The sequence below is a fragment of the Neovison vison genome, chromosome 5, assembly GCF_020171115.1.
Source record: "Neovison vison isolate M4711 chromosome 5, ASM_NN_V1, whole genome shotgun sequence".
NCBI classification, from domain to species: Eukaryota; Metazoa; Chordata; class Mammalia; order Carnivora; family Mustelidae; genus Neogale; species Neogale vison.
This window is the reverse complement of record NC_058095.1, coordinates 106,861,740-106,887,954: the sequence shown is the minus strand read 5'-3', so window position 1 is coordinate 106,887,954 and position 26,215 is coordinate 106,861,740. Positions and strand designations below refer to the sequence as shown.

The 26,215-nt window shown below is 41.9% G+C and overlaps 1 protein-coding gene across 3 annotated transcripts; it reads left to right on the top strand.

Annotated features, from left to right (window-relative positions):
- The first annotated feature begins 23,589 nt into the window (after positions 1-23,589).
- On the top strand, positions 23,590-25,702 carry ARL11 (ADP ribosylation factor like GTPase 11). 3 transcript variants are annotated; one of them, XM_044249681.1, is made up of 2 exons: positions 23,590-23,888; positions 24,735-25,702. In XM_044249681.1, the coding sequence occupies exons 1-2, from the start codon at positions 23,712-23,714 to the stop codon at positions 25,299-25,301; spliced, it is 744 nt and encodes a 247-aa protein (XP_044105616.1). In that variant the 5' UTR covers positions 23,590-23,711; the 3' UTR covers positions 25,302-25,702. The 3 variants fall into 3 exon arrangements, with proteins under 3 accessions (XP_044105616.1, XP_044105618.1, XP_044105619.1); XM_044249683.1 differs by having other exon boundaries at positions 23,811-23,888; positions 24,214-25,702; XM_044249684.1 differs by having other exon boundaries at positions 23,819-23,888; positions 24,593-25,702.
- The last annotated feature ends 513 nt before the right edge of the window (positions 25,703-26,215 follow it).

Sequence of the window (26,215 nt, the reverse complement as noted above, 5' to 3'; positions counted from 1 at the left end):
GATTTTATTCAGAAACTATTACAATAGTGCGATCAAGCCCAGTTGTATACTGAAGTCTCTTTTCTCCTATTGCCAATAGTTCCTGAATAAAATATGTTTTACTGCTTTAACTATTGTGGGGTTCCGGTTATCTTTAACAACAGCCCTAGGTACTCATCAGTCTCCTACTCATCTTTCAAAATCCAGATCAAATACCACCTACTCTTGTCTTCCTTCTCTGCATCCTCCTCCCTGTTTCAACAGCTTCAGCAATTGAAATTCATTCAGACAGTGTCTGCAGTAACTTCTTCCCGATTTCCTGGCAACTCTGTATTCTGATACATAAGTCTCATACCGCCTAGAAATGTACTGTACCTTTTGTATAAGAGGTGAATTGTCTATTGCTATCTTCTTCCTTAGATTATGAAGTCTTTGAAACAGGACTTCTGGGCTTAATACAGTGCCCTCAAAATCCCCTGAGTGAAGGTCAATATAGTAAACCCTCCGTAGCCACTGAATAAAGCGGTACCACCAAGGCTGTAACAGTCAGTGGATTTACTAAAAATTCTTTGAGCTTACTTTGTTAAAAAAAAAAAAAAAACCCACACACAAAAACTGAAGTCAGTTTCTTTAAGCTACTGATCAAAAGAGCTTCTGTAAAACCTATTTGTTTGAGAAAAATATTGAAGTTTGGGGTTTGAGTCATCAAATATTTCCTGAGCTCTCACTGCTTATCATGTGCTAGATGCTATACTTGGAACACCTTTTATATATATATATATATATATATATATATATATATATATATATATTTTATTTTTACAGATTTTATTTATTTATTTGACAGACAGAGATCACAAGTAGGCAGAGAGGCAGGGAGAGAGAGAAGGGAAGAGGCAGGCTCCCTGCCAAGCAGAGAGCCCTATGCGGGGCTCAATCCCAGAACACTGAGATCATGGCCTGAGCCGAAGGCAGTGGCTTTAACCCACTGAGCCACCCAGGTGCCCCATACTTGGAACATCTTTAAGGATAAAAGGTTGGATAAGATGTGGTTGCTGATCTCAAGGAATATGGAGTTTGTTTCATTATTCTAGTACAGCATGAAAATTATGCCAGGTGAACGCGAAGGAAGGACCACTGTTAGAAGGCCAGGAAAAAAACTTCCTGGGAAAATGAATTTGGAGGACATGTAGTAGTTAGATGGAAGGGAGAGAAAGGCCTTCCAGAAGAGAGAACAGTGTGTTCAAAGGTAGGAAGGCATGAAACAGTATTATTTATTTAGGAAAAGTGAGCAACCCTATATAGCTAGAATTGGCGACCTCTTTTACCTCTGGGACAAAGGAAACCTAATTCGTTAACATTGCTGTACTTGAAAGACTGATCTATTATTAGTATTAGTGTTATTTATTGCATTAACTTTCCCTCAGACAAATCATAGACTCTCAACCTAAAATTGGCCTGTGTACTAGTGCTAGGTGATTTTTTAACTTTCTTTTTTTCCAACTTCAAAAGCTCTGTGTAATTGTTATCTAAAAGTAGCAAAATTACTTGTTCCAAACAAGATTATTTTAGAGCACTTTAAACTACTGGGCAAAATAACTCAATTTACAGGTAATACTTTAAGGAAGAAACTGGATTCTACCCAGTTTCTACCCAGCAGGGAGGGAGACCCCTCTTAGTGTTCAGGCTAAGACAGGACTATGCTTGCAAAAAGAATCTGTCAAGAACCTAATGAGCAGTGCCTGGGTGGCTTAAGCATCTGCCTTCGGCTCAGGTCATGATCCCAGGATCAGGCTCTCTGCTTGGGGGGTGGTCTGCCTCTCCTTCTCCATCTGCTCATCCTCTCTCTCTTGCTCTCTGTCTCAAATAAATAAATGAAGTCTTAAAAAAGAAAAACACTACCCTAATGAAATACAGTTAGTGTAAGCTTTAAGGTAGAGTGGGACGTAGGAGAACAATTCTAATTACAATTGGGAGCTTCAGAATTTCATTTTAAAGGTAACGTCTTGGGTGCTCAGTTGTTAAGCATCTGCATTTGGCTCAGATCATGAACCCAGTGTCCTGGGATTGAGCCCCACATCAGGCTCTCTGCTCAGCCAGGACCCTGCTTCTCCCTCTGCCTGCCACTGCCCCTGCTTGTATTCTCTCTGTGTCAAAAAAATAAAATTTAAAAAAGTAATTCTCTCAGTAAATGGAAAATTAGAACATCATCTTTTGTTTGCTCCCTTTGGCCAGGTGTGGATCAGCCAATTCGGTGCCACTTCATTCAGCTGGACTAGCTAACACTTGATAGCACACCTCTTACACAATCTTCTTTGTCAAGAAAATCTTCTAAAGGTCCCTTAGGCAGACACTTGTTTTTCATAGGCCACTGGAAAGTTCTTAATGTTGGGCAAGCAAAACTAAAAGAGATCTCAGTTACTTCTTCAAAGATTTAAATATTAGTTCTTCTGAGAGAATAAAAACAGCTGGGAGCACCCAGATTGTCTCCAACTTTTCCTTTCTTGTGGTTGGTCAAGACTGAGAGAAACAGGCCAGAGAATGAGAAACCTGGGTGACTCAGTTGGTTGAGCATCCGACTCTTGGCTCAAGTCATGATCTCAGGATCGAGGAATTAAGTCCTGCATCAGGCTCCATGTTCCAGTGGGGAGCCTGCCTGAGATGCTCTCTGTCCTTCTCCCTGCTCACATGCACTCACTCTCTCTCTTGCTCAATAAATAAACAAAATCTTAAAAAAAAAAAAAAAAAAAAAAAAGAAAAAAAAAAGAAGCAAGAAAACTATCAACTCTTGTAACAGCTAAGTAGGGAACATTTATGTCCCTATATAAGATTGCCTCCCTGTTTATGTAATACACAGTTGTAATACACAGACATCTGTCCTGACAGCTGCAAAAACAATATAATTACTTTGAGAGTCGAGGATGGCATAAACCTTAGGATTTTAAGTGATTTTATAGATTCTACAAAAATATAGAATCTACCTAGAAAGAGATTCCACCTTGATTTTCTTTCTTTCTTTTCTTTTTTTTTTTTTAAGATTTATTTATTTGAGGGCGCCTGGGTGGCTCAGTGGGTTAAGCCACTGCCCAGCTCAGGTCATGATCCCAGGGTCCTGGGATCGAGTCCCGCATAGGGCTCTCTGCTCAGCAGGGGGCCTGCTTCCTCCTCTCTCTGCCTGCCTCTCTGTCTACTTGTGATCTCTGTCTGTCAAATAAATAAATAAAATCTTTAAAAATAAAAAGATTTATTTATTTGAGAGAGAGGAAGAGGGTGTAAGGAGTGAGGGTGAGGAGGGAGGGGCAGACAGAGAGGGAGAGAGGGAGAATCCCAAGCAGACTCCCTGCTGAGCAGGGAGCAGAGGAAGGTTTCCTGTTGCCTCACAACCTGGGGATCATGATCTGAGCTGAAATCAAGAGCTGGACACTCAACCAAACACCAATTGATTTTCCATTAGCTTAACTGAACAGGTAAACATGATCAGTCACAATTACTTTTACAACTTCAATTATTATCAACCAAACTACTTTGGGGATAATTTCTGCTCTTATGGTTGGGATAAATAAACATAAAACAGGGAAGGGAAAAGATTAAGCAAAATGGTAATGGAGAATTGGAAAACAATGTTTATGCTAATCCCATTTTTCTATCACCCCAAGAACACATAAATAGCAAACAGGTGTCTTAGCACTGGATAGGTAGTAAAGTACTCTGCAGGTTGATTTCTTCCCTTGCACTGAGGCCGATGCTATGCTGAACAGGTGACATAAAGACATAAACCTCCTCTGTTCTCTAGATCAGGCGTGAGACCCTCTGAAGCACAGCACTTGTTGTGTGTATGATGCTTCTACATAAGACCACCTTCTGCATAAAACTGATCCAAGACACTCTGTTTAGAGTTACTTCCTTGTCCTTGGTCAGATGAAAGAGCTTGTTAATAAAGAACCCCTGCACCATCCACCTGAACTGACAGTGCCATATTTACTTTATTAATCAGCAGGGGTGCTGGGGCCACCTTCATCTAGCTATGGCAGCACCATCAGGAGGAACATGGTTCATTAGGAAGCCACCAGCTTCTGGAGGAGTTTTGAGGTCTTTTATCTTCCAGGGAGCTAGATTTTTGGCTGCAATGGACTCTGAAGCAGAACTGATCCTCTGGGTATTAATATGTATCTTGATGACTTCCTGCAGTGATGCTAGGGTGATGATGGGGGGTAGTGGGAATATTCTCAGATGGGGTTAACTTCATTGGTTTGGAATATTGCAGGTGACATTACCTAGGACAAACAAAATGACACTATGAGGAAACAATCAGACAAATCCAGAATGGGAGACGAGCACTTCTAGACTTGGTCTCTTCAAAAAGTTAAGTCTGTTGGGGAAAAGGGAGAGGGGGCTGTTTCAGTTTAAAAGATACTTAAGATGGGACGCCTGGGTGGCTCAGTTGGTTGGACAACTGCCTTCGGCTCAGGGCGTGATCCTGGAGTCCCGGGATCGAGTCCCACATCGGGCTCCCAGCTCCATGGGGAGTCTGCTTCGCTCTCTGACCTTCTCCTCGCTCATGCTCTCTCTCACTGTCTCTCTCTCTCAAATAAATAAATAAAATTAAAAAAAAAAGATACTTAAGAAAAGTGATATTCAAATGTAATACATGAACCTTGGGTGGAATCATGGTTGAGTTTTTTTTAAAGCTGTAAAAGTTTTTTGTGGAGAATCATAGAAATTTAATATGGGCTGAATATTAGATATTGGATGATTTTTTAAAGATTTTTATTTATTTATATGTCAGAGAGATTATGTTGTTGTCAAACAACAACAAAAAAACAAATCCAAATTGGTACTGGATACTGTTCATATCCATGAAAAGAGAGAGCAAATACGACAAAATGTTAAATCTGGGAAATGGTTTTTGTACGTGCCTTTAAATTTTGAAAATCTCGTAGTAAAATGTTAGAGAGTAGGATGAGATGTGACCTTTATACTCCAAACTAAGAAATCAGGACATTTCAGTAATTTATTTATTCAAAAAGATCTTTTGAATGCCTACTGTGTGCTAAATACTATATTAAACTTGGGTATATCCTGGTGAAAAAACAGTAACAGTCCCTCTCCTGGAAGCTATGCTCTACCAGCCTATCTCTCCTTTAAGACTGAAGGACTTACTCTCCCAGCTTCTGAGAAGGCTATGCATTGACAGACCTCTTCAGTCATTTTCTTAATTTAGAATGGTACCTTATCCAAAATCATGCCCCTTGTAGGAGCAGCTTGCAAGAAATGACTGATCAATGGGTGATGGTTAAGACCAGACTTCCTCACCTCAATAAGGGAAAATTCTAAAGAATTTTCCCAGCTTCAGAACCTCCCACAGGGTTGGCTGAGCCCTGGTTGTGACCGTACTGAAGCTCATTTTCTCCTTCTGCCCAATCTTGCTTCCATGCCTTTCCTCCACAGATTCTGAGAGCATCTACCATTGAAGAGGCATTATACACCCAAGTGGAATGACTTAGCCAGTTAGTGTCAGCCAGCCTTTCCATCAGCCACCACAGTACTGGCACAGCTGATTCATGAACAGAGAAGACATGGTAACAAGGAGGAAAGCTATACATGGGTCCAGCAGCATGATCTCCCACTGATCAAGGTTAATTTAACTATTCCCATGGCCAAATGATCAACCTGCTGGCAACAGGAATCATTGTACGATCTCTTGAAGATACCAAACAGCCCCTTGCTGAAAAGGAAACCATATTGGACTCCTCCCACCCTGGATGAGGCAGTCATTCATTTCAGCATGAATAGACTCATGTTCTATGGGTTTGCCCTTGCTGCCTGCTGAGCCTCAGCCAACATGACTGTCCAAGGGCTTCTGTTGTATTTGGTCCACCATTATGGCATCCCACATATCATTGCATCCAATCAAGGAACCCACTGCATAGCAGAGGAGATGTAGCACTAGGCATATGGCCATTGAATCCACTTGGGACCCATCCCACGGCATACCACCCAGAAAGCTTGGCTGAAGTACCAGCCTGGAGATGATACCCCATGAGGATAAAGTGCCACCCTCCAAGGTGCAGTCATGCTCTGAATCAATCACCATTGGATGATGCTGTATCCATCAAAGGAGAACACCTAGGAGTGGGATCAAATGTGTGGAAGCAGAAGAGTCCCTATATACCATCAGTCCCAGTGACCCACCTGGGGGAATTTGTGCTTTTCATCCTCACAAGTGTAATCACAGGTTTAAAGTTCTTAGTTCCCACAGGGGAAACATTTCTACCAGGAAACACAGCAAGAGTCTTCAGTGAGCTTAAAGCTATACCACCACCCAGCATTTTGGGCCCTTCAGGCCCAATTCCAGCAGCCAAGCAAAAGGTCCTCATGGGGGTAGTTGACTCTTGTTATCAAGAGGCAGTAGAGCTACGATTACACGGTGGAGACAGGGAGACATATGTTTGGTGTCCCAGTAATAACTAGGGCATCTTTTAGTAATTGTGCAATGTTGATGGCAAATGGACAAGGGCAGCAGGTGCAGCCCAAGAAGGACATGATAAACAGGAACTGGAACTCACCAGTTTTAAGAACCTGTCACTCCACTAGGTAAGTCACCTAAATCTTCAGAGGTGCTAATCAACAGTGAGGAGAATCTAAAACGGACTGCAGAGGAGAGAGGGGATGAGTACTGCTTGCAGGCTAATGCCAGCTACAACAGCAGGGGGGTGTCGTTCATCCTATTAACCTTCCTTTTACAAGTTTCTCTCCAGGGCACAGATCCGTTGGGAGTTCTGCAAGAAGCTACTTTCAGAACTCATGTGAGGAAAGCACATCTGCACAAGGCATGGACCATAGATTGCACTACTGCCCTGTCCAGACCAGACATGTCAGTCCTCTGAGGAAGTGCTTTGACTGAAGAGAATTGCTTTGCCCAAAGATGGGCCCCTTTCTGGGGTCCGCTGCCCAATGAGGGCCCCTATCTTGCTTTCTTTTGTTCTCAACTGGGGTTGGTTAGAATACTCCCTGAAAACTTCCTACGTGCTAGTCTCCATCTCAGAGTTGACTTACATGTGACAGTCTCCCCTAGGAAGATGACAGTGTGGGGGAGAAGACAAACAGGTGAATACATTTGTTATTTGTTCTCTGAAGGAAATAAACAATAGCAAATAAAGGGAAGTGGTACTTGGAGAGGATGTGGCATTTAAGCCAGGAACCATACAATAGGCTGAAGCTGGCCATGTGAGGAGCAGGTAGGAGAGAGAGTATGTTTCAGAAGGAGAGATTCTTGGATGAAGGCTCTTCCCAAAGAACTTGGTGTGTTGAAGTACCACTTAGAGCTTTGCAGTCTTTTAAAGGATTTTCTTTCAAACGCAATAGGAGGCTTTTAAAGGATTTTTTAGGACAGAGTAAAATGCTGTGGTTTACTTTTTAAAAAATTCTCTCTGATACACTGCAGAGAACAGGTTGGATGAGAGGAAACCATTAAGGAGTTTATTACAATGTCGTGAAACATGACCTAAAGTTTGCCCTTTTCCTCTAAACCACGTTCCAGGTGCCCCAAACTGTAGAATTCCCTGCCCAGACAGCTCCGACCCACTTTCAGAACCTTCATGGGCCTCTTCCTTATGTCCAACCCCCAAGAACAGATTTCATACACTTAGGACCATGGGGTGTCCGGGAAGAGGCTGTTTGTGGGGCTTGGAAATGGAATGTCCACAGACATGTGTGTGAAGCTCCTGGTGGTAAAGGATGAAGCCAGGACTGGGAAACAAGGAGGGTGAGCTGGGAGGCAGGGGCCTGGGTGGTGGTCTCTCCTTACCCGCCCCCAGGATTCCAAGAATCCTAAATTCAAGGCTCGGTCATCTGGGCCCTTAAAAAGTTGTATTTGTCAAAATAGGAGGATAGAACATACTTTATTTAACAAGTTGTTTTATTGGTTTTGGAACTTAAATTTTTTTAGACATATTGTACATGGCCCTCCGCTTGTAATTTTGCCCTGGGTTCTGTGAATGTTTGGGATGAGCCTGAAAGTCACACTGCCTACAAAGACTGATATATAGACAAAGCTGGCTTCTTGTCACAAGCAGTAGATGCCAGAGGATAATGGAACAATATCCTCAAAGGGTGGAGGAAAATATCTGTTAATCTAGAATTCTCTATCCAGCAAAAATAGCATTCAGAGGTAAGAATAAAGATATCGTCAAGCCAAGACTAAGAGAATTTCCCACTCACAGACCCATAAGGTAGAAAAATAAACCTAGAAGAAAAGATCAGAATGCAAGAATCAATGATGAGTAAAGAATTCAATAGAACAATAGCAAATCAAAGTAAACACTGATTATAGAAAATTACCAAATTTAGACAATAAACACAGGATGAAACTAGCAATCAAATTGAAGGTGAAAGGCAAGATTCAGAGTTAAAACATTCTACAGTCCTTATGATATTGAAAATAAAATGTAAAACATTTTCAGCTATAACTTTTAATATGTTTAAGGTAAACATCTTTTTTTTTAAGATTTGATTTATTTATTTGACAGAGAGAGAGAGAGATCACAAGTAGGCAGAGAGGCAGGCAGAGAGAGAAGGGGAAGCAGGCTCCCCACTGAGCAGAGAGTCCAAAGCGGAGCTCGATCCCAGGACCCTGAGATCATGACCTAAGCTGAAGGCAGCGGCTTAACCCACTGAGCCACCCAGGTGCCCCAAGGTAAACATCTTAAGCAAACATGCAAACAAAAAGAAATTTAAAAAGTAAATAGGAGAGAGCCTGGGTGATCTCAGCTCAGGTTTTTTAAAGATTTTTTTTTTTTTTTTAATTTATTTGACAGAGAGAGACCACAAGTAGGCAGAGAGGCAGGCAGAGAGAGAGAGAGGAGGAAGCAGGCTCCCTGCAGAGCAGAGAGCCCGATGCGGGACTCGATCCCAGGACCCTGAGATCATGACCTGAGCCGAAGGCAGCGGCTTAACCCACTGAGCCACCCAGGTGCCCTCAGCTCAGGTTTTAATCTCAGGTTCATGAGTTCAAGCCCCATATTAGGCTACATGCTGGGCATGGAGCCTATTTAAAAAAATTTTTTTTTTTAAGGTTTTATTAATTTTTGTCAGAGAGAGAGAACACGAGCAAGAGAAGTGGCAGGCAGAAGGAGAAGAAGTCTGCCTGTTGAGCAGGGAGCCTGCTGAGCAGTGGTACTTGATCTCAGAACTCTGGGATCATGACCTGAGCCAAAAGCAGACACTTAACTGTCTGAGCCACCCAAGCATCCCCCTCCAAAAAAAATGTTTTTTAGAGTTAGGATGAAGGACAAAAAAAGCAAAAAGCAAAATAAGCTTAATAATACATACAAAATTGTCTTCATTTCAATATGGAACATCAGGCACTAATTTATTCTTTGTAAATTTTCTCTAACCCAAACCACTGACCATTAAAATACCTCATTTCCCACAATTGTCCTCCAACTATAAATTATTAATTATCTCTGAAGAAAATTTTATGAGTTATTATTCTTTATTCTTATAAAGCTCTTTGGAAGATAGATATTAAAATGTTACAGGAAATCTCATAAACCTGGGACTTTCAAACCAATGAGCTGATTATCAATAACTGCATAGACTCTATTTTCTGTGGGCAATGTAAAACCAAAAAAACACAGCCCTTGTCATCAAACTGCTTGCAGTCTGATTAAGGAGAAACAAGCTATATAAACCACCTGAAAATAAATTCTAGCACAGAAGACCGCAAATGGTAGGAGGCTTGGATTGTATAATGTTACAGCCTGAGCGGCTCAGTCCTTGAAGTGTCCAGCTCTTGGTTTTGGCTCAGTTATGATCTCAGGATCCTGAGACTGAGCCCATTGTAGGGTACCGTGCTTAGTAAGGAGTCTGGTTGAGATTCTCTCTCTCCCTCTGCCTCTGCCCCTCCACCACTCTGTGCTTGCACTAGGTCTCTCGCAAATAAATAAATAAATCTTTTAAAAAAATTTGACAGTTCAGTGCAAGTGGGACCCCTGCCAACCAGGATATCCTGGAGAACTTTGACTGAGTACATGAAATTTGATCTGGGCTTTATGTGAGGGAGAATTTCATTAGAGAAAACTGAGAACAGGTATTAATAAAAGCACTGAAGGGGCACCTGGCAGTCTAGTTGGTTTAGTGTGGGACTCTTGATCTTGTGATTGTGAGTTTGAGCCCCACGTTGGGTGTAGAGATCTTAAATAAAATCTTAAATCTTAAATAAAATCTTAAAAATGAAAAAATAAAAGCACTAAAAATTAAGAAGTGTTGGAGCAAAGAAAGAAAACATTTTTAAGATAAAAGGGTTAGCATTGTATAATATACCGAGAGAGAAATCACTGAATCATAACACTAATATCATCACAAGGAAGAAAATTTTTTTTCCAATTTATTTATTTTCAGAAAAACAGTATTCATTATTTTTTCACCACACCCAGTGCTCCATGCAAGCCGTGCCCTCTATAATACCCACCACCTGGTACCCCAACCTCCCACCCCCCCGCCACTTCAAACCCCTCAGACTGTTTTTCAGAGTCCATAGTCTCTCATGGTTCACCTCCCCTTCCAATTTACCCAAATTCCCTACTCCTCTCTAACGCCCACAAGGAAGAAAATTTTTAAATATTATTTTAAAGACAGTACCAACTTGAATTTTTTTATTTGATTTTCTTTCTTTTATATCTGGTTAATTTTTCAAAAAATAGCAAATATAAATGCAAAATATTAATCATGACTTTCTGAAAATTACATACACAAGTAGCTCAGCTTTTTACTGCTTCCACACACAATTTTATTTCTTAGATTTTCTCTAGCTTTCAAAAAAAAAAAAGAAAGAAAGAAAAAGAAAAAGAACTAGATCTTATATACTGCAGAAGATTCTCCATACTATTGCTATGTTTGAAGTCCAGAGTTTTAGGCTCTTGGCTTATATTTATTTATTTTAAGATTATTTATTTATTTATTTGAGAGAGAGAGAGAGAGAGATAGAACATGAGCAGGGGCTGAGGAACAGCGGGAGAGGGAGAAGCTGGATCCTTGATGAGCAGGGAGCCCGATGAGGGGCTTGATCCCAGGACCCTGAGATCATGACCTGAGCTAAAGGCAGATGCTTAACTGATTGAGCTACCCAGGCACCTCTACATTTATTTATTTTTAACAAGATTTTATTTATTTATTTATTTATGAGAGAGAGAGGAGCAGAGGGAGAGAGACAAGCAGACTCCATGGGGCTTGATTCTACCACCCTGAGATCATGACCTGAGCCAAGAGCCACCCGGCACCTCCTGGTTTATATTTAGAGTCATGATATTAATAACATCTAACATTTATTAAGCAGGTATTGTGTGTGGTATTGTGCTAAGTGCTCTACATGCTATTTTAGTTGATGTTAGCTGTCATAATAGATAAGCCCCAGAATCTCAGTGTCTTAACAAAATAGAAGTTTGTTTCTCACTCATAGGGCATTCAAAATGATGGTTCCTAACAGGCACAAAGCTCTCCTCCAAGATTCGATTTGGGGACCAAGTTTCCTTCCGCGTTGTCGTTCCACCATCTTCAAAAGTGGCTTCCATGAGAAACCTGCAGAAGCTGAAAGAGCAAAGAGGATCACAATGGGAGATGTGGAACTCCATCCCAGGATCCTGGGATCATGACCTGAGCTGAAGGCAGATGCTTAACCCACGGAGCCACAAAGGCATCCCTGAATATACGATCTTGACAAACTAAGAACTTATGTCATCCTCTCTAAAAGTTACCTTCCTAAAATATGTGGTTTTAGGTAGTTAAATCCAAACGTTAAAGATTTCTTTTTTAAGATTGTTTTTCTCTGTTTGGGCCTGAAGAGGGAGACTAGAGAGTAAGCCTGCCCCCTTGTGGTGCGGGCATGAACCTACAGTCTGTTACAAATTTCTTTCCTTGGCTTCTAGTTTACTTACTAACCAACCTACACGTGATGCTGCCTGGTAAGAAATTCACACCAAGGGGCACCTGGGTGGCTCAGTGAGTTAGCCTCTGCCTTCAGCTCAGGTCATGATCTCAGGGTCCTGGGGTGGAGCCCCCTATCGGGCTTTCTGCTTAGCGGGGAGCCTGCTTCCCTTTCTCTCTCTCTGCCTGCCTCTCTGCCAGCTTGTGATTTCTGTCTGTCAAATAAATAAATAAAATCTTTTAAAAAATTAAAAAAGAAAGAAAGAAAGAAAGAAAGAAAAGAAATTCACACCAAATTCAAATTATATATATATATTTTTTAATTTCAAGATACATTCTTTCGTCTAATTCTAAAATTATTGCAACATTTCTAAACCTGTTACAGGGGTGACCAACTTTTAAAACATGGCCCAGACACGTTTACCAGAGGTTACTTCAGTGCTTCACAAACCAGGAAACAAACTCAGCAATGAGTAGGACTTATTTTCAGCCCACTCAAAAGTTAATCAGTGAGCCAGATGAGAAAGCAGATTTCCCAGTTGTGCAATAGGTACGTATGGACTATTCAAATGTAAATGGAGCAGCCCTATGAAGACGGAGAGTCAGAATTTACATAGGGTTCAACATTTCCTACAGTTTTAACAGTACCTAAGCTTACTATGTTATAACACACCCAGCAGATACTTCCCCGCCCTTCCCTGGGTTTAGCAAAACAGGAAGAACATCTAATGTTGTTTAAAAGGCAGTAGATCTAGCAGGTAGCTAAATGGAAATCTGGTATTTCTGCTTCTTCTAACACTTGGTTTCAAATGATTGGGGACAGGTCATATCCTGATGCAGTTTTTAAATATCTCTCCTTTTCTTTAGTCTTATTATTATTTCTTTCTTTTCCCACCACTTGCAAACTCTGAAATACCCATTTCACATGTAGCTACTGAAAGCAGTTAAGAGGAAGAAAAAGTGGTTTTTTTTGTTTTGTTTTGTTTTGTTTTGTTTTAATGTTTGAGAGTAAATGTAAAGCCCTTGGAATCCTTTTTTCTCTCTTTTTTCTTTTTCCCTTTTTTGTATGGAAGATTCATGAGGATAAGCTCATACACTGATATAATGTATTATTCCCATCTAATGAGTTCATTGGGATGGGAACATCCATTTACTATGACTGTGTCAGTATCTCTCTAGAGGAAAAAAGGGGGTGCCAATGGAAATCCAAGATCCTTTACACTTTAGGTTTCTCCTCACCTCTTTACCTCCCCCAGCCTCCTTATCTTTCCCAAACATGGGTATATACCAAGGTCAAGAACAGCACTTGGGCTATATTTTTTTTAGAGACCAAAAGTATACACATAGTCTTATATTGTATAAATATCTATTCTTTGTGGGAGTTCTCTGCCTTCCCTCTGGAGCAGTCATTGATCTCCGTATCACTACAGCCAGGTAAAATTGGTGCAGGGAATGCGGCACCACTCCCTATTCTAGAAATTTCTCCCACAGATGGCCTTAATCAGCTTAGAGATTGAGTCATATGTTCTAGTTCTTGTCCATTTTTCTCTTTGACCTAAATGTTCCAGATCAGCCTTTCCTTACCACTGAACTGATAAATGTGGGCTTAGGAATGAGACCACTTAATTTTTCTTTGTTTGCTTATTTGTTTCTTTGTTTGTTTAGAGAGAGAGAAACAGCACAAGCAGGTGGAGGGGCAGAGGGAGAGGGAGAAGCAGACTCTCCGCTGAGCAGGATGCCCAACGAGGGGCTCCATCCCAGGACCCTGAGATCACGACCCGAGCTGAAGGCAGACGCTTCACCGACTGAGCCACCCAGGTGCCCCACTTAGCTTTGCTTAAAGAGTTCATCATGTGGTCTATTGTGGGATTTGAAGCTTTTATGAAATTAAATGTGCTGTTTAGCGCACCATTGTTGACATTCCCTATTCATGCTTCTTTGTGAAAAATAAAGGTACAGTTTCATGGTACAGCAACATGGACGGGACTGGAAGAGATTATGCCGAGTGAAATAAGTCAAGCAGAGAGAGTCAATTATCATATGGTTTCACTTATTTGTGGAGCATAACAAATAGCATGGAGGACAAGGGGTGTTAGAGAGGAGAAGGGAGTTGGGGTAAATTGGAAGGGGAGGTGAACCACGAGAGACTATGGACTCTGAAAAACAATCTGAGGGGTTTGAAGTGGCGGGGGGGGGTGGGAGGTTGGGGTACCAGGTGGTGGGTATTATAGAGGGCACGGCTTGCATGGAGCACTGGGTGTGGTGAAAAAATAATGAATACTGTTTTTCTGAAAATAAATAAATTGAAAAATAAATAAATAAATAAATGTACAGTTTCTGTAAGAAAATGTTCACGTTTTAAAAAACAAACCAGGGACGCCTGGGTGGCTCAGTTGGTTGGACGACTGCCTTCGGCTCAGGGCGTGATCCTGGAGTCCCGGGATCGAGTCCCACATCAGGCTCCCAGCTCCATGGGGAGTCTGCTTCGCTCTCTGACCTTCTCCTCGCTCATGCTCTCTCTCACTGTCTCTCTCTCTCAAATAAATAAATAAAATCTTTAAAAAAAAAAAAAACCACCCTTTTCTCTATGAATCTCTTTGCGGTATGTGCTGGGTATTGCCAGTCATAATTTGACTATCAGCAGCACATATACAAATTATAATTCCTAAAGAATACTGTCTCACTTATGTTGTAAAATATTCCAAGATTAAATTTCCAAGGTTTAGAATCTAAAGAGTATTTGGTCTTGTGTAGTAAATTTCACCTGTGTGGCCAGATTTCACAAATCTGGCACTATAAATTCACGCTTAAAAAGAAGATGTGATACATATGTATGTATATATATTTGTATATATATATTATAATTACAAATATATCACATATATGTGTGCATGCAAGCACACACACACACGAATACTATGCAGCCATCAAAAGAAATGAAATCTTGCCATTTGCAATGACGTGGATGGAACTAGAGGAACTATTTTTTTTTCAATTTATTTATTTTTAGAAAAACAGTATTCATTATTTTTTCACCACACCCAGTGCTCCATGCAATCCGTGCCCTCTATAATACCCACCACCTGGTACCCCAACCTCCCACCCCCCGCCACTTCAAACCCCTCAGATTGTTTTTCAGAGTCCATAGTCTCTCGTGGTTCACCTTAGAGGGCATTATTTTGAGCGAAATAAGTCAATCAGAGAAAGACAATTATCATATGATCTCCCTGATACGAGAAATTTGATGGCAGGGTGGGGAGTTGTAGGAGGTAGGGAAGGAGGAAATGAAACAAAATGGATTGGGAGGGAGACAAGCCATATGAGACTCTAAATCTCACAAAACTAACTGAGGGTTGCTGGGGGGAGGCGGGTTTAGGAGAAGGTGGTGGAGTTATGGACATTGGGGAGGGTATGTGCTATGGTGAGTGCTGTGGAATGCGTAAACCTGGCATAAACCTGTACCCCTGGGGCTAATAATACATTATATGTTAATAAAAATAATTTTTAAAAAAGTATTCTCCACAAATATTACTCAGCCATAAAAGCAAATGAGATCTTACCATTTAAGACAACACGGATGGATCTAGAGAATATTTCCCTAAGTGAAATACATCAGACAGAGAAAGATAAATTCCCTATGATTTTACTTCTATGTAGAATCTAAGAGTCAAAACAAATGAACAAAGGAGAAACAGACTCTTAAATTCACAGAACAAGTTTGTAGGTAGTTGCTAGAGGGGAGATGGGTGGAGGGATGGATAAAATAGACAACGAGGATTAAGAAGTACAAACTTTCCATTGTAAAAGAAATATGTCATGGAGATGAAAAGTACAGGATGAGAAAATAACCAATAATATTGTAATAATATTGTATGGTGACAGATGGTGACTACACTATTCACAGTGAGCAAGGAGTAGTGTACAGAATTGTCAAATCACTATGTTATACAACTGAAACTAACCTAAAATTGGCCTGTAACCAATAAAATGCAGCAGGAGTGGCCCCCTGAGGCTGGGTCAGAAAAGTTGATGCAACTTCCCATTGGTTTACTGTAATACTTACTCTTAGAGCAAATACGGTAATATGATATATAAAAGCTTCCAAACCCATACCTGGGTGTCAGTAAGTGAATTCATGTACAATAAAGGTGATATTTCTTTCTTTCTTTTTTTTTAGAGGGAAGGAGGAGGGATGGGCAGAAAGGGAGGGAATCCCAAGCAGGCTCCATGCTCAGTGTGGAGCCTGACATGGGACTCAATCTCACAACTCTGAGATCATGACCTGAGCCAAAATCAAGAGTCAGATGCTTAACCAATTGTGTCACCTAGGTGCCCCAAGAAAGGTAATATTTCAAGTTAGCCAAGGAAAAAAGATAGCTTATTCAACAAATAGTATTTATTCAATTCATCTAAGCTATTGGTTTTCATGGCATAAGACTGCCCATAATATCTTCTTTGTCCGTTTTTTTGATAGTGATGTCCCTTTTTTAATTCTTCATGATTTTGTTTTCTTCTTAATCAGCCTTATCAGCAGTTTATTGATTTTATTAGTCTTTCCAAAGTATCGACTTTTGACTGTGTTCATATTCTCTATTTTTTCTATTTAATTGTTTTTCATTCTTATTTTATTTCTTATTTTGCATTTAGTTTGCTTTTCTTTTTTTCTCTTACTTAGTTAATTGACTTTACATCTTTCTTCTTTTATTATATAAGCATTTGAATGTATAAATTTCCCAGTGGTTTTGCTATAGCTCACAAATTTTGGTTCTGTTGTATTTCCATCTTTATTCGGCTCAAAATATTTTCTAATTTCCTTACAATTTCTTCTTTGACTTTTGCGCTATTTAGAAATAGGTTGTTTAATTTCCAAAAATTGGGGGCTTTCCAGATATCTTTCCAGTGTTTATTGCGAATCCCACTTTTGTCACACAGAGGAGTATATTCAGTGTGATTTCAACTCTTACAATTACTGAGGCTTATAGCCCACCGTATGATCTATGTTGGGAAATGTTCTGTGCACCTTCATCTGTCCCCAGCGTAATCATTGCACACATTGATCTAATAACATTCTGGCCCAAGATGGCAAATAGGATCCAGGTAAAAGCAGGCTGGCAGGCTCCATGCTGGGAAACAGACTGCATGTGACCTTGAAGGAGGCAGACTTCAGTAATTCAGAAAATAGAGCACGAACCCTCTGGTTGTTACCACATGTCCTCCACTTTGGGGTCTCCTATGGTCATTCTTCCTGGTTCCATGGGACCTCATGGAACAAAAGACAGCTGTTGGAGGGAAAAAAGAGGGATAATAAATGAAACGAAAACACAATGGAAGGGTTGAAAGGTAACATTGAAGAAATCTCCCAGAAAATACTGTGAAAAGGTAAAGATGTAAGAAGGGAAAGAAAAAATACATATTTTAAAGATTTTATTTATTTAGTTAGTTATTTGAGAGGGAGAGAGATTGGTGGGCAAGGGCAGAGGGAGAGAGAAAGAGCCTCTCAAGCCGACTCCCCGTTAATCTTGGAACCCAACACGGGGCTCAATCTCACAACCCTGAGATCATAACCTGAGCCAAAACAAAGAATCAGATGCTTGCTGGACTGAGCCATCCAGGAGGCCCAGAAGCTAATTTTTTAAAATAAGAGAATAAGTTAAAGTTCAGCAACAAAATAATAGGAATTCCAAAAAGAAGGAACAAAAAACATGGATGGGAAGTTTCAGGACATTCCAAAATGAAAAGTAACTTACTTCTAGCAGTAAGAGGCAGAGGAAAGGGCCCACTGAGTTTCCAGCATAATGGATGAAAATAGACTCATACCAAATAAAAAGGTTTAAAATCTTTTGGTTTGTAAATCTTTTTTGTTGTTGTTGTTGTTGTTTGTAAATCTTTTTAACATTTCTCTCATACAAAACCAAAAAGGTAAATTAAAAAATATAGTAAAATAAAAGGAAAGAATAAAAAAAGAAAAGGGGGAAATATTAAAAACACACAAACTTTCACAACATGACAATTTAGTTGAAATTTCAGAACTCTTAGAACAAAGTGAAGATTTTGTAAGCTCCCAGAGAGAAAAAGAGTCACAAACGATGGATCAAGAGTATAGTCTGGTTTCAGATTCTCAATAGCAGCAGTGTGAAGCAATGCCTTCTAAGTCCTGAAAGGAAATGATTTCCGTCCTAGAATCTTATATGCAAACAAACTATTAATAAATTGTTAGAGTTTAAAAAAAGACATTTTAAGATTCAAAGTCTAAAAACGTACCTCCCATGCATTTGAGAGGCTACTGAAGGTATGCTCCACCAAAACAACCAAGCAAACCAAGAAAGGGGAAAATCTGGGATGTAAAAGCAGAGGATCCCACACAGGACAGAGGTCAAGGGCATCTCAAAGGAGATGTGCATATGATGTAGAGACCTAGTTCAAATTGAAGTGGTATGACTTAAGACATAGACACAATAAAGACTCTTATCACCAAACTATCTGCAGTCATTATATTCTCTGTACCTGGAAGAAAAAATTCCCAGGCAAGCTTGGCTCAAATTCTTTTTATTTATTTATGTATTTATGTATTTATTTATTTGACAGACAGAGATCACAAGTAGGCAGAGAGAGAGGAGGAAGCAGGCTCCCCGATGAGCCGAGAGCTCGATGTGGGGCTCGATCCCAGGACCCTGGAATCATGACCTGAGCCGAATGCAGAGGCTTTAACCCACTGAGCCACCCAGGTTCCCCTTGGCTCGAATTCTTATCTGTATTTGGTGGGCTTTGATCATGTGGCAATGAAGTTTCTCCCCTCTTTTCCATGCCCTACAGACAGGACCACCTGACATTACTCCTTTCACCCCAAGAGGTAGTCTGGTTTGCGCATTCCTGAGAGTGGAAAGTGGGGTTGATGTAGAATATACAGAGCAATCCATTCCTACTGACCATGTTCCCACGGGATAGCCAGTACTGGGCCCACCAGCAAGGCCTGCCCGCTGCCCCAACTGCGGGAAGCCCTATGCTTCCTAAGATTTTGTCTGTCATGCCTCTGCACACTGACTGCCCCAGGAGGGACCCTTGTAACAAAACTCCCAAGGAAGCCAAATTCAGACCATGACCCAGACACTCTCTTCAGTTTATTTTCATCTAAGAAGGGCAATGTTCCTTCTCCGTAAGATTTTACTTGCTTCTCAGTGTTTGTATAGATCACTTTTTGCATGTATTTATCTAAAAATAGTTGACAAGGGACGCCTGGGTGGCTCAGCTGGTTGGAGGACTGCCTTCGGCTAGAGTCGTGGTCCTGGAGTCCCGGGATCGAGTCCCGCCTCGGGCTCCCAGCTCCACGGGGAGTCTGCTTCTCCCTCTGACCTTCTCCTCGCTCATGCTCTCTCTCCCTGTCTCTCTCTCTCAAATAAATAAATAAAATCTTTAAAACAAAAATTTAAAAAGTTGACAAAATGATAGAAAATTGCGAATAAAAAAGAAAAACACTAGGCCGGGGCAAATTACTTCATCTTTTTTAGCCTCAGTTTCCACATCTATAAAAGGGGACCAAAAAAGCCTCACCTCTCAAAGCTGTTGAGAGGAGTAATGAAATACATGTAGACATCGTATATGATACAGATTAGGGGCTCAACTGACGACTGCTATGTCTGTAAAATCTCAGCTTAATAAGATAATTCCTTTAGTGTAGGAGTATGTGTGTGTGACTGTGTGGATTGTGTTTGTATACACACGAAGCGTGGTAAGGATAAAGCAGAAATAACCTACACCAGCTGGGGTCACGGCAGATTCTGGAGAAGGCAACTTTTGACTTCTTACAGAAGAAGTGTGGAGTGTGACCACTCATTGGAGACCCAGGGGCCTGTGAGCTGTGGCAGAATCACCCATTTGGCAAACTGGAATATGCCTCTTACATTTGCTTTTCATATTTTACTCCATAAAATTCCAAAGGTATGCAAAACATAGAGACCAATATAATATGCCCCTGTCGACCTGGCTTTGACAGCTTTCAGTTTAGGGCCAATCTTCTATTATATCCAAGCTACTACTTCTCCATTGCTAGATTATTTATAAATTAATCTCAGAATCATACAATTTAATCTATGAATATTTTAGCATTATGCTTCTTGTATTTCTTGAGGTCTTCTCATTACTTAATAAAATCCTATTTAAAAAAAAACAAAAGGGTAAGTGTATCTGAGTTAGGATATATACTAATGTGGAAAGATCTCATAAATGTATTGTTCAATATGACAAGCTACAGATATCACAATTACGTTTAAAAGATGCAAACAAAAAATAAACAGTGAAATAGGGGTGTGTGGTCTAAAACATATAAGTATATATAGAAGATCACTGCAAAAATGTGCGTCAAACTACTAATCCTGATTACCTCAGAGGAGGGAAGTAGTGATTTAAAGGGTGAACTTGGGGCACCTGGGTGGCTCAATTGATTAAGTGTCTGACTCTTGATTTCGGCTCAGGTGATAATCTTAGGGTGATAAGATCGAACCCTGTCTTGGCCTCTATGCATAGTGCAGAGACTGCTTGATTTTCTCTCTCTCCCTTTGCCCTTCCCCCACTCACTCTTGCCCTTTCTTTCTAAAATAATAAATAAAATCTTTTTTTTTTTTTAAAGAACAGTGAACTTAAGGGGCGCCTGGCTGGCTCAGTCAGTGAAATATATGACTCTTGACTGGGCTCAGGTCATGATCTCAGGGTGTGAGACTGAACCCTGGTGGGGAGCGGGGGCTCCACTTTGGGGATGGAACTGGCTTGAGATTCTCTCTCTACCCCTCCTCTCTCTCTCTTTCTCCCTCCCTCCGTCTCAAAAACAAAACAAAACAAACGAAAAAAAAAAGAAAAAGAGAAAAGGGTGAACCTAAGAATTTTGTCCTGTAGACATATACATTGTTTGACACTCAAATGAGAAACAATATATTCATTATTACTTCCATAATTTTGTTTATAAAAAGAAGAGAATCAAAGCACTCATCTGGGAAATACAGAGAAGTCTCAAGGGTGGATTTGAGTTTCTAGCTATAAAGTGACCTTCCAACCTCCTTCCTAATCGAGTTTTTTTTTCCCCCTGCCAACTAAAAATACACTATCCAGTTCAGGAACCGCGGCTGATCCAAGAGCAGCTGCTGCTGAGGACCTACTCTGCATATTGAAACAACCTTGGAGGATAAAGAGCAGCAGCTCACCGTCACGGTCACCGGCACCTGCACGGGCACCAGCACCAGCTCTGAGGCGCTGGGAGCTCATCCCACTTCTGTCTTGGCCTCCGCATCATCCTCATTGCACATGTTCAGGAGGCAGTCTCTGGCCACTGTTGGCTCTTCCCCCTTCGCGACAGGAAGCTCCTGCAAAGGCTGCAAACGCATTAGTCAGGAGTTGAAGCTGCTTGGGTGCAGAGTTTACATCCTTCTGATCTTTCTCAGCTGGCTGTTCCAGAAGGCACCCCCCACACACACTGCTAGTTCCTTTTCCTCTTGTGTTGTTTTTTTTGTTGTTGTTGGTTTTGTTTTCTTTTTGAGAGAGAAAGAGATACTATTTCTGTTTGGAGGGAGAGCAAAGAGAGATAGGCAAGAAAATTCTTCCCTCACCCCCGACTTTGCCAGGTTCCTCATTTGTTTATAAGGAGGGGGCAGTAAGAAAAACAAACACACACACACATACACACACAAAACAAAACAAAAAAGAGATGGTGTTACCAGTAAAATGGAAACTAGAAATAGAAAAGTTCTGGAAGATGAGCTGTGCTGTAAATGTAAAATACAAGGCACTCAGAATGGTAATAATTCTAAATACAATTTATAATGCAAAGCAAAGACAGTTTAAGAGTCTACAATATATTCTGTATCTAATTTTGATACACGATGTCCTAGTCTTCACACACAAAAATGATGCTGACTTCTCCCATTCATACGGCATGCAGATGCATTTTGAAGAGTTGTTTTCTGTTTTTTTTTTTTTTAAATCATGTGATGGGGCACCTAGGTGCCTCAGTGGGTTAAGTGTCTGTGGCTCAGGTCATGGTCTCAAGGTCCTGGGATAGAGCCCCTGTGTCACTCTCCTTGCTCAGTAGGGAGCCTGTTTCTCTCTCTCTTTCCCTCTGCTTCTCTCCTTGCAAGTAAATGAATAAAATCTCTCTCTCAAGTAAATGAATAAAATCTTTAAAAATAAATAGTTAAAAAATCATGCGATAGCCTGTACAAAGCTTTGCTTACAGCTGCTCCATAAAAATCCCATTGTCCTATAAGATATTTGAGCTGAACTAAACTTTACAGTACCTAGTCCAGGCTTTCTTCTCCAAGTCAGCAGCTTCTTCAGCTCCTGTGTACCTCTCTCTCTCTTCCCAGGACTCATACAGAAGGAACCAGAATCAGAGTAATAGCAACCCTGCCCCCTTAACTGCGCCCCAGGCACGCCTTAACCTTGGCCTCCATGTCCTTATGCTCTGCCCATCCTGATCCTCCTGCAAATCAATCCTGCCAGGATCCCCATGGATTCATCAGCTGGACAAGACTGAGTCTCAATTTGGTCTGATCTCCCCGCCCCACAGATTAGGATTAGGCGGACAAGTCCTCCTCCAGACGGTTCTTTAATGCTTGGAGACTGCTCTTGGGTAATGACAAATATTCTTGGCTTGGTTAAACTTTAGTCAGACTCCTGAAGAATCATCTGCACACTTCCTTGTAAAATACCATTTTAGCCAGAACCCTCCTACCTCTTAACCAGAATGCCCTGCCCTTAATATCTAATCACTTCAAAATCTGATCACGTTCCTCAACCCCCACCGTCCCCCAGGTGATGTCTGGCCACCTGGGCTGTCTTCAGCAAGAATCCTGTTGGGTCAGTTCAACCAGAATCCCTCTTGACCCCTGATGTTCCTGCTCAGTAATTTCCCATCTGCTGACACCCCTTCCCGATTTTGGCTGTAAATTCCCACTTGCCTGGTCTGGTTGTAAAACGACTACAGCCCACAACACAGGTACCCCCAAGAAGTAAGCAACAGTAACAGCAGTAACAACAGAGTGGTACGCATAACACACGGTGTTTCTGACTTTTCTTAACAGCTCCCTCCTGTTAAAATCCCCGGGCCTAAGGAAAGCAACGACAATTCCAACAGGATGTTCACTCTCTACAAAGCACTTCCTCGGTGAGTAGCAGACACGCTAGAAGAGGAGAGGAGTAAATCCCAGCAAGATCCTGAGCAAATTATTTACTCTGAGCCCCTTTCTTTATTTGTAAAATGGGAGAGTCATAACCCCCCAACTCAATTCTTGCCATTTTAACGGAATAATGCCTGGGAAAGCGGGAAGCACGGCACACATGTGACTGGTCCCAAGAGTCATGTCACTGCAACTGCAGACGCCCACTGGAGAGCTGCAGAATCAATGGCTTCTGTTTGGCCATAATTCTTTTTAAAAACTGTGTTTTCTGGAGGTATCGTTTCCTGGAAAAACACGATGACATTGCCAAAAAAAAAAAAAAATTAAGCAGTAAGTCTAATTGCGCACAGTTCCACCACACTGACACAACTCTTAAATTCTTGCCATTGGCCTTCAACATAGTTACTTTTTTTAAAGAGTGTTTTAATCATACTTAGGCAGTTTTTAAAAACCTGAAGGGTCCAAGCAAACAAATGAATCTCCAGGCTCCAGAAAAAAAAAAAAAAAAAAAGAATAATAATAAAATAAAATACTATCAAGACATGTGTTCTGAGCTGCTGAGAAACGGGGCTGGTGCGAGGCTGGGCACTACCAAGACCTGACCTGCTGGGGACGCGTCCGTGCGGCCGGTCCCCTGCGGGAGGGGCTATGCATCCCGCCCCGCCCCGACCACCTGCGGAAGGAAGCAGAAAAGGGGAACCAGCCACCGCCACTACAGTTCCTTCTCCTCTTGCTCTTGGGACACCACCGCCGCGCAGAAAGCAGCTGCATGCGAGCGGACTGCCACAGAGGAGGAGCTTTCGGCCGCAGTCTAAGAACACGGAGGTAACTTTACTTTCCCTCTTCCTCCGCTGGCCTGAGGAATGAACCGAGCCCGTCTTATTTCCCTCTAGGGGCAGCCAAAATATCCCCACTTCCCCCCTCCCCCGTTCCTACCCGCCCGGGAAGAGATGTCCCTTCCCAAGTCCCAGCCAGGTTTCCCCTAGGTCGGGAAGAGGTCTTGGTTTTAGAAATTGGGCATTTCTAAATAAAAAATGTGAGTCGTGCTCTATGGGCGATGTACCTTGATAAGGCAAGGGAAGAAATCACCTGGCTGTGACTCGTAAATTTGTCCCCAGGCAACCGTACTTGAAATAGCCACTGTTTGCAGGACACAGTGCTGGTCCCGAGGGGAGCACCAACGGCTGCCCAAGTTACCCAAGCGGACTGTCTTCTTCACTTGGTGCATGGAACTGGAGCTAGCTTCCACTTCAGGATTTAGGTTTATAGAAAGAAAAGAGAGGTGGGAAGCCACAGACTAGAAGGAACTGAAGACATCTTTCGGTCATTCCAACTGAACTAGGTTGTATCTAACTGGAATGAACTTCCTTTTGCCCCTTTGCTTTGACTACCAAGGAATGTGGACGCCTTGTTGGGCGTCCTCCAGGGAGCCCTTCCCTGACACAGCCCCCTTCCCACCTTCTCCCCCCTCTTCCTGATATAGATCAGCTCCTGGTGACTCATTTGCCCTTACTTCCTGGCCCTTTCAGAGCCCAGGCCTGTGTTTGAAACCTGACATTGTAAAGACGCTTCCTACTTTTGGAGGAGAGGCTCTTCTTCCAGGTGCCTGCGTGGATTTGTGTTCCTCTTGAAAAGAATGGCTGATGTGTGCACCTGGCCTCTCTCCCCTAGGGCTTAGCAGTGGCCGCCATGGGTTCTGTGAATTCCCGAGGTCACAAGGCCGAAGCCCAGGTGGTGATGATAGGCCTCGATTCAGCTGGCAAGACCACGCTCCTGTACAAACTGAAGGGCTACCAGGGGGTGGAGACCCTACCCACTGTTGGTTTCAACGTCGAGCCGCTCAAAGCCCCTGGGCATGTGTCTCTGACAATCTGGGATGTCGGGGGGCAGACCCAGCTGAGGGCCAATTGGAAGGACTACCTGGAAGGCACGGATGTCCTCGTGTATGTTCTGGATAGCACAGATGAAGCACGCTTGTCCGAGGCAGTGGCTGAGCTCGTGGGAGTCCTGAACGATCCACACATGGCCAGTGTCCCTTTCTTGGTGCTGGCCAACAAGCAGGAGGCCCCCGGCGCTCTGCCGCTGCTTGGGATCAGAGACAGGCTGGGCCTGGAGAGATTCCAGGACCGCAGGTGGGAGCTCCGGGCCTGCAGTGCCCTCACCGGAGCCGGGCTGCCCGAGGCCCTGCAGAGCTTGAGAAGGCTCCTGAAATCCCGCTGCCACTGTGTTTCCACGTGAGTGCAGGTGCGACAGGGAGTGGGGAGAGCAAGAAGACTGGGTCCAGGCCGAGCAGTGTGTCTGTGCCCATACGAACTGAAAGCAGCAGCTGGTCCTTGAGAATCTGAAACTCAGTTTATCAAAGAAGTCCTTCTGTGCTTGGACAGGATATTTTCTTCTTGGAGCTTATTGTCACTAGTGTTTATGCTGAAAACTAACTATTCTTTGAATAATAATACTCTAAGGGGGAAAAATGCCTCAACATGCTTCTTTGAGTAACTCATTACCAAGGGTGAACTGAGCAATTGTAATAGAACAATGAATGGTCGTATTACAATTAAGACCTAAATTCACAGAGGGAAAGGTTTCAAAATCAGATTAAAATATCATCTGGACATCGTCACAATGTTAGGAGTGATTTTTCCCTGGTGCCCTGGGTTTGTGGGATGATCACTCTGTGTACAAGCAGCCAGGGCAAGCAGAGTTGGGTAGGTGACTCTGTCCTCATGGAATCTTGGGTTTAGAAGTTCACTGGGGCAGTTGGCCCTGGGCAAGAGGCTGGGAGTTGGGGCCTTCCAAAATGTATCCTTTTCTCTGGCCCTGATGAACTCTTCTCTACCTTTTAGTATCTTGTATTGGTCTTTTTATAAAATGTTTCATTTTTATCTTTTTTTCTTTCTTTTTCCTCTGTGCAGTACCTATCTTTCCTTAAAGGTCAATCAAGGATTTAATTAATTCATTCATTCAATTAACAAATATGTAGAGCATTTAATTTGAGGAAATGGCACTGAGTTTTTAGTTATGAACCAGGCCCTTGAGATGGGAGGTGTGAATTTTGAGGATACATGTAACAGAAATGCTTCTTTCTCATTAAATTTTTTAAAAAGTTGAACATAACATACTACAAGGGTTTTAAGGTGATCTTTACCTAGGAA

Bases quoted from the DNA above. Each gene is read 5' to 3' on its own strand.
- ARL11 (XM_044249681.1), top strand. From the start codon at position 23,712: ATGCATCCCGCCCCGCCCCGACCACCTGCGGAAGGAAGCAGAAAAGGG. The intron at 23,889-24,734 runs GTAACTTTACTT...TCTCTCCCCTAG, and splicing joins CGCAGTCTAAGAACACGGAG to GGCTTAGCAGTGGCCGCCAT.